General features: G+C 36.8%; 1 protein-coding gene across 1 annotated transcript; it reads right to left on the bottom strand.

Annotated features, from left to right (window-relative positions):
• Window positions 1-53: 53 nt before the first annotated feature.
• On the bottom strand, window positions 54-8,247 carry LOC133982149 (cytochrome P450 2D15-like). Its single transcript, XM_062421083.1, has 11 exons — window positions 8,013-8,247; window positions 7,484-7,646; window positions 5,635-5,799; window positions 5,363-5,523; window positions 4,649-4,717; window positions 3,727-3,831; window positions 3,504-3,642; window positions 3,307-3,392; window positions 3,088-3,189; window positions 1,203-1,344; window positions 54-1,015 (listed from the first exon to the last, which is right to left on the bottom strand). Exons 1-11 carry the CDS (start codon window positions 8,172-8,174, stop codon window positions 828-830), a joined length of 1,482 nt encoding a protein of 493 aa, XP_062277067.1. The 5' UTR covers window positions 8,175-8,247; the 3' UTR covers window positions 54-827.
• Window positions 8,248-8,814: the final 567 nt, after the last annotated feature.

Raw genomic sequence — 8,814 nt, 5'->3', positions numbered from 1 at the left:
TCTTCTTGATCAAGTCACAATAAACTTTTTCAGCAACATCTTGGACGAGGCACTTTCTTTACAAACCATTCTTTATTGACCAAAATGACAAAGTCAAACATGTTCTGATGATGTTACATTTAGTTTCAATCCCACAAATTCATTTTGACACCGGCAACGTGAGAAAAAGTGAATTTTGGGAAAAGCTGTTTGTAGTTTCATGTGATAAGATATAATTTTATGGTTCACACCACAGTTATGAGTCACAATTAGCAGCTTTGTTGCATTCAGTAAAAGTCACAGTGTGGTTTATAGAAATCTTTTTTATGATGTTTCAAGATGAGTTATTATTGTTAACATGCTATGAGACTATTTCTCACCCTGCAGACACTAAGCAACATTAGCACTCATTATAGCGTTTAAATATAAATGAGCTATCCACTCTTTCCATATGTTTTGGTCTCCTGAAACTCTTTAGAATAATATCTGGATCTTTAGCTGCTAAATGTTCCGCTACCTAATCCCCAACTTTGTCTGCCATCTGGTGCTGGGCAGGTAAACAGCTGCTGGAACACTGTGCAACCACAAATTGATATCAGTGGTGAGACTGAAGTAAAACGGTGAAGCTGCGGACTGTGAAATCAAAACAATTTTGTGAAAGACGTGAATATTCTTCGTAGAGCTGAGGGGAGCTCGCTATAAGCAAGGCCATACTTCATATACAAATAGCAATTAGTGCGTCCAAAACTGGTTTTATATCAGAACATTGAATTTCATTTGATATGTCAGTAGGCCAGTTATAGTATCGGGGGGAAAGCTTTGTCTTGGAAGTGTGTCATCATGACCTATCAGGTTGTTTTTCTGAACTGGACCTTCATGAGATAGGGTTTGGGCGTCTGGGTCGTCCCATAAACAGGAATGTAGTCTGGCTCTCCTGCATCCTCAGGCCAGATGAACTTGAACCTCCTCAGCAGAGTCACCAGGAAGAGGAAGAGCTCCATACGAGCCAGACCCTCTCCGAGACACATACGAGGACCTGTGTTTAAGAACACAAGAGTGAACTACTACAACTGTCTTTTCTACTGGAGCTACGGTGAATGTAAAATTTGATTGTACGTGTGGTGATTTTCTTTACTTTTCTTTTGCCTGGTGATATTTTCTCAATCAAACCTTCTCCATCAATCCTCTGTGTATCTGTGAATCTAATAATCAATGTCACGCACCTGTAGAGAAAGGCATGAAGGCCTCTGGTTTGACAAACTCTCCTTGGTCATTGAGGAAGTTTTCAGGGTTGAATTCATGAGGGGATTTCCACTGTCCCTCCTCAAACAACACTGACGACAGGTTGGGAATGATGACGGTTCCCTGAAGAACAAACAATGAAGAGGAAAAGAGGTCTAATAAACCTGTGAACACATCAGATAAACCTTGTGGGTATCAGTTATGTGGAAAATGTGAGCCTCCAATCAATGAAGGCGTAGAATATGACACATGTGAAATAAATATTGTGGGTATGAGTAATAATAGATAATCAAAACATATATTTTTACACCAACACAATATTCACACATGAATAAATACTCACAATTAGGCCTGTTGTAATAATCATCGACTTATCGTACAATAACGTAATTATCAACATCATCACTTCTATATATGAACCTATTGTATGATGCATTGACATGACCTTGATCATTTTTTTACCTCAATATTACCACACTTCACATTAGCCGCTAAGAGGCTATTCATGTCACATTGGCTAAGAAAGTAGTGTCCTCCATTCCTCACTGTGTACGTCCTGAGTGGAAACTGCAGAAGTGAGCAGCGCAGCTTATATGGAATTAAAGGTAAATAACTCTGTCCTGGCCTATAATGTTAGTCTGTGTTTTTACAGAAGTGTAGCACCCACTCTCCAATCCCATGCCCCACCCCCCGTGCCTTATTATGCTATTATATTATCATTATATAAGTGGTATAAAATTACAATAATATCGTTTATCGCGATTATTTCTGAGACAATATATCGTCTAACAAAAGTAGTTATAGTGACAGGTCTACTCATAACTTTCCTATAAGTAAACTACACAGGAACCTGCTAATACTCTACAACTAAAACAATGAGAATGATAGGAAACGTCTGAGAATTTTTTTCTGTCATTGTTTTACGTGACATGGTGTTAAAGTTTTCCTCTCTTCAGTGGTTTTCACATCATCACAATAAGACACTCGGTATAGACATAGTTATAGTCGTCTGAAGACATAACATGACATCTTTTCTCAAATAATTATACATACAGTTAAATGTAGAGCAGCTGAAACTCTGAGACAAGAGGAAGACATCAAATAACAATTCATTCTTCCATTCATAAACAATGTTGTGCTGGGTTTGCCAATTCACAATGTTCAATGCAAAATTGATCAAATTGTCATTAATAATGAAAATGTGACATATTTATGCTGCAACAACACTTCATATCAGTGTTTGCACTTTTTTGTGCTGGAGTTAAAATGTTGAAATAATCAACTATTATACTTCTACAGAAACCACTCTTTTGTTTTTTAAAGAAGAAGAAGAAAAAATATGGGTTTGAGATTGCCACACAAAATGTGCATTAATGTGTGTAAAATCACGAGTTAACGTCATAAACTCTCGACTTTACCCTTAAACGCATTATACAGTACATTTTCTTTACATTTAGAAATCTTTTCACAGTATCATACAAGGATACTCCATATCTGCTCGCTCCAACACTTCATTGGAGCCATATGATGCTTAAACTGAATTATATATTGTATTCAAACCCAAGAAGTCCTGTTTTCATGGCTGCAAAACTACATCAACAGTCAAAAGGTCTTCTTGAATCATTTACATGATCTCTACCTGAACTTCACATGAAGTTCTCTGGCTTTGAACGGTGCTGAGAACCTGAGATGGGAAAAATGTGTATAAATCACTAAAAAAAAGTTCCTAAATGTTTCCCTCGGAAGTGATTTTGATCTGTAAGTGCTCAGAGGAATATTAGTACGATATAAGTAGAAGAAGTTTTCTTTAAAAATATATATATATATATATATATGATGGCACAAATGATTTTTTTTTTTACTTACCCTGGGTATGGAGTATCCCATCAGCTCTGTGTCATTAGTGGTAGAGTGGAAAACAGCTAGAGGAACAGTGTTAGCCATCCTCTGGATCTCATGAATGACAGCCTGCATGACAGAGACAGCTGTTACAATATGTTACTGTAGCATTGCAACATCTCAGATATACAAAACCATTTCTATGATGATCTAATAATTTTTGTTGTATGTGATTTGAATCCCTACCTGCACGTAGGGCATCTGATGTCTGTCTTCAAAACTGGCTTGATCCTTCCCATCCAGAACTTTGTCTATTTCCTGCTGACAGCGCTCTGAGCAATATAGAATGAAAGAGAGTGTGACAGGAAGAAGTAAACTATGCAAGATATGTCTCAGTCTGTCATTTGAGTGTTTCTGCATGTGTCAGCTGATTCCACAGGTACCTTGTATCTGCGGATAGTTCATCAGATAGAGGAAAGCAGTGAGCATGGTATTGGCGGTCGTGTCAGTCCCAGCAAAGTGAAGATCCAGAATAAACGCACAAAGCTGGTCCTCTGAAAAGGATGAGCCATCATCTCCTCTCTTTGCAGCCAGATAAGAGAGAAAAAGAGAGAGGAAATACTACAAAGTGCTCCCTCATCATCAGCTCCCAAGAGACATACACACCTTATCCATTTCATCCAAGTAGCAGTCTATGAAATGTCGTGGTTTACCAGGAACTCTGCTCTTTTTGTTCTCAGCCAACAGCTCCAGACGTCTCTCATGTGCCATCTGTGAGGAGAAAAAAGGTTAAAAAATGTTTTTCAATGAATTTTGACTTAAGATGTAATGTCTCTCAAGGGCACAGATGTCTTTTCTTTTTCTATTCAGTATAAGTAAGGCTTTATTGTCCAAAACTGAAACTTACTTCTTTTCATGCTCTGCTGATTAATATGAATTACATTGACAGAGACACACAGCTCCACTTAATGGCCAAAATATCTTGATATAATTATATCATAGTTATTATAGTACATTATAGGTGAAACTATAAATGATTTTCATTATCAATAAATAACATGTAATAACAAATTAAATTAACACATTTGAGAAGTTGAAAACAGCATTTTTGCTCATTTTGGACATTTTTGCTTAAAAAACTATTATTCATTATTATTATCAAAAGAATAATTGATGAATTCACTATCAATCAATCTTTATTTATATAGCATCAAATCACAACAAAAGTCATCTCAAGGCACTTTACGCACAGAGCAGGTCTAAAGTGACTGTGAAGTTTTGCTGTTGATGGCATTTTAGATCATACTTCTACTCATGTGTCATAGTTCTTAGTCAAAAAATGTATCTTTCTAATCACCTTGTCACAGCCCTGTGGCCTGTTCAGGTGTCGAAGGGATCGTTCATGTTGCAGTGTGCATACAGTTTATATATTGGCGCTGTAGACGTTCTAATTTTATTCATTCTTTCCTTCTTTCCCTCTTACTGTCATTGGTCAGGGCATTTCTTCTGCTATAGCCTACATAGTGGTCCACCTACTTAACTCATACATGGTTGCTGGAATTGGAAATAAAAGCTTTACAAAACATACCTTAAACAACTTAAAGGCTTTCTGGAAGGGCAGTGGCAGGTTTCGCACCATGGGAATAGAGTCATAAATCTGTATGAGAGAGAAAAATCATTAAAGATCCCCTCCAGGCCTGTTTTAACACATTTAAAAGACAATATGATTTGAATCATAATTGGCGTACAACAAGGTTTTTCCATAAAAAAGTGAGATTAACTCGTTAGAAATTCTTAGAATCTCTCATTGAAATCCAGAATTTATGTTTAATATTTAATTAAAAGTTTAACTGCTGGACACAAGATGGGACTTTAATACTTGAATACATTTATTAAACAATAATAAAAGGTACAAGGTAATGTTTTAATCTTCTAGGTCATCCACATTTGAAATAAAAACTTCAATCAGGAGGACAAATGAAAGTCTTTCTGAGATGATTATTGTCAGTACTGTAAGGAAAACTTCAGACAGTCTAGATTACACAAATTTCCTAGATTTTATTAATCCTATCTGTTTCATCAACTAAAGTACATGTCAGTTGTATGACTGTGTTGGGAAAGGAGCCACAGCTGTTCAATTCATCCCATGCCAAGTAGTATTAAAACATGATCCATCTCCAAATCCACTTCTTTTTGTTCTTACATGTATGATACATAAACTTATCCTGTTATACTATCTCCACAGCTATAGTAGGGATGCCTTGTTGTTTGATTGGTTTTTGGAGTAAAAAATGTGACTCACCATACCCCAACGCCCATTGATTATTTTAGAGGTCTCGTGAAAAAGGTCAACAAAAAACTTCATGAACTCATCGTCGTACTCGAACTGCCTCGCAAACAGAACTTGGCAGATGATGTTGGAGGCTGCATTGTGGAACAGCAATTTAGGGTTTATGGTCTTACCTGGAAACAAAACAAAAAAAACATGAATTAAACTTGACCCGAAAGAGTTGTTAAAGGTGTGAAGTGTAATAAGATTATGAAAAAGATATAATAGGAGAGAAGCTGACATACCGACACTCTGCTCCAATGGCTTTATGATGCGATGTATCTCTCCCAGAATCCTCTGCTCCATGGACAGTTTCCCTAGACCAAGGTTTCTCAGGGTCATCAGACCAAATCGTCGTTGCTCTCTCCAGCCGGGGCTATAATCTGCTAGAATCACTCCTGGAGCGTTAGCTGCACACAAAAACATGGACTTAAAACTGAGATAGAAGTGCATCCACATTCAAATCTATGTTAAATGAATGAATTTGCAATGATTTCATTACAATTTTATTATATGTTGAAGCTGCTAATGACCTCCTGTTATAAACACATCAGATTATACTGATGGCTCGAGTGTTGTATGTGGAAAAAGTCTATCAGTGTCATTATTGATGCTACCACTAGATGGTGCCATAAAAACCAACATGTGGTCTCTAAGAGTGTTTCTGTGATTCATTAGCTTTTCTTTCTGTGTGGAAAAGAAGGAGGATATTTACTTGCTTTGCCAGTTTAGTCAGTGGTGGAAAGTAACTGAGTACATTTACTCAACTACTGTACTTAAAGCATTTTTTTTTTTAACTTTACTCAAGTATTTCCACTTCATACTACTTCATACTTGTACTTCACAATTTTCGGAGAGATATGTGGTTGACTTTACTCGATGATTCATGATGAATTCAGGAAATCTCAGATTCAAAAAATCTCACAGACCAAGAGGAATTACAGCCAGAAGTGAGGCTGAACTGTACCTAATTGGTAACGTTCAGATTAGTGGGTTCAACACTAACACTGGGAGCTTGAGAAGCTCCTGCACTGCTCTGCACCATCTTGAAATCAAAATTCATAATGCACTTACAATTTAAGTCATGGAGAGACAAAACCCCCAGTCCTCCTTTCCTTCTGTGCAAAATATATATTTAAAAGTTTTTCTGAACTAATATGAACCTTGAGTCATCCAAATTAGTCAAGTCAGAGGAAACACAAAGAGGGAACTTGATGCTAAAAAGACTGTAAATGTGGCAGATATCCACTTGATATCACTAACTCGAACTTCACATCAACTTTTAAATGCATTTTTGCACTAAATGACTATGTGGACACACTGTGGATTTAGGCCTCCGTCGCTTACACTGAAAGTACATTTGAAGGAGTTCTTTTAATAGGCATTATGAACAGGAGGAATGATTACAGCGGGGAAAACCTCTTACACCTCTGACACCTGACTACTGTTTTAAGACAGACTTGAAAGTGAAGCTATTCTTTAAGATTTTATATAAAAAACTGGTAATTTTACATAAAGCATCGTTTAGATTAAAGCAAACAAGAACTTTTCCATTTGATGCTTAACATATTTTTCTGTTAATACATATGTAATAAAATAATGGATGCATGACAGTTTTTACATTGTGGTAAATGATCTATATCAGAGCATAATATTGACATGATCACTGAGATTTGTGCCTGTCTCACACACTTTGGACTTTGTTGTCCTTAGTTTAACCATCTGCCCCCTGTAAGTAAACATGCTCATTTTAGTTTTGGAACATACTGGAGTTTGTATAAAGAGTGTGTCTGCGACTAGTAATAGCAGGAACCTGGCTCTCTTAGACCTAAATGGAATGGAACCTTAATTAATAATAATATTTGATAATTAATGTTACATTAATTAATCACATTATCACAATAATTTCATGAGAAGAAGTAAAAAATATTTTATTCCAACTTTATGGGCAACAGTGTATGATCCCAGATGATCAGTAACATTATTCAAAACCAGCAAATAGGTGTGATAGGACATACCTACTGTATTTATAATGAAAGTTATAAAAATAATCACTGCTTAGAAAAAAAAAAGACTTAAAACTTGCTCTACAACCTTTCACCATTATAGCATGATTGACCATTAGGTCCTGTGGTCTGCCGGAGAAGTCTGCAGCTTTGGTGACAAAGGCTTCTTTCAAGGCCTGCAAGCCATTGACGACGACTGCAGGCTTGGGCCCGATGTATAGGCTGTACACGTTACCATAGTGCTTGGCTAGCTGAGGACAGAGACACAGAGTAGATCATAGCAACCGTACATAGTTGACATGACCTATACTCAGTACAATCGGGTCAGTGTAATGAGTCAATTATTAACAAGCTGTTATTATTAGTAAGAGAAGACAAAATGAGCTAAAGCACTTTTATTCCTCTGGATTTAAATGCTGATAAATGATACACAATATGAATATGATGACAGAACCCAACGGTATATCGATGTAATTAGTAATTTTATATATCTTTATAGCTAATAAACTAAAAGGGTTTATAAATTCACAAATGCAAAAATAGTGACCATATTTATCTTTAAAGATGTGTGGTAGTCTGTAGTCAGTACATTCATTATATTAATATCCACTCTTTACCCTCTCCAGGTCATCGATTGGACTCTCCAGATTGAGCTGCAGCATGTTTCCAAAGATGGGGATGGGTCGGGGGCCAGGAGGGAAATTTTTAGGCCTTTGGGTCCGAAAGAGGAGCAGCAGAAGCAAAACAGCCACCAGGAGAAGAGCCACAGATGCAAACATGATGAAGCTGTAATTTTGACTATTTCACTTGCTTCCTTTCACTCTGTTATAGCTTTACTAACACACACAACCTTTGCACACTCTTGTGGCCTGATTACATAATGTCAATCACTTGTTATCATGTGATTTTGACCTAAAGATCTGCAGCAATCAAGAGATAACATTTTAGAGACATGCCAAATGTAATGCAATCTTCATGCCACAGTCGTCAGTCCTGATGTGAGCAACCTTCCATGATCCTAATTCACCTTCCTAAGGTCCTAATAAACATAAATCTAGCGCTTGATATTCTCAACAATTTTACTTAGTATGGGTTCAAATACACAGGATTATCATCTTCTAGACATTTTACCAACATTTTACCTGTCAATCTTTACTCCACATGTATGTAACTCATCCATCCATGTGATGAAGTATGATGAAGTCTGTTCTTGTGTATGTGTGATGGTATTATCAAATAGGTGCAGCGCTAGCATCATGGCTACAGTCAAAATTATGTGAGGAGGACTGTGACTTATTACATCTATCTCTTCACTGCTGGAGACCCTCCCAGCAGCTGAGCTCAGGCCTGTCAACTTCTCTTATAGCCTGAGGAGATGTCATCATTTGGAATGATGAAAGTGTAATATCCAGTCAGACA

Source organism: Scomber scombrus, chromosome 6, assembly GCF_963691925.1.
Source record: "Scomber scombrus chromosome 6, fScoSco1.1, whole genome shotgun sequence".
Lineage (NCBI taxonomy): Eukaryota > Metazoa > Chordata > Actinopteri > Scombriformes > Scombridae > Scomber > Scomber scombrus.
Note: the sequence above shows the minus strand (reverse complement) of the source record. Positions and strands in the feature narration are given on the sequence as shown.

What these genes read in the sequence shown, in the direction of transcription:
- LOC133982149 (XM_062421083.1), bottom strand. Translation starts at nt 8,174, where the DNA reads ATGTTTGCATCTGTGGCTCTTCTCCTGGTGGCTGTTTTGCTTCTGCTG. An exon ending in ACTTGGATGAAATGGATAAG is followed by an intron (nt 3,643 to 3,726) that starts GTGTGTATGTCT and finishes CTGGCTGCAAAG; the next exon opens with AGAGGAGATGATGGCTCATC. An exon ending in ATCAGATGCCCTACGTGCAG is followed by an intron (nt 3,190 to 3,306) that starts GTAGGGATTCAA and finishes TCTGTCATGCAG; the next exon opens with GCTGTCATTCATGAGATCCA.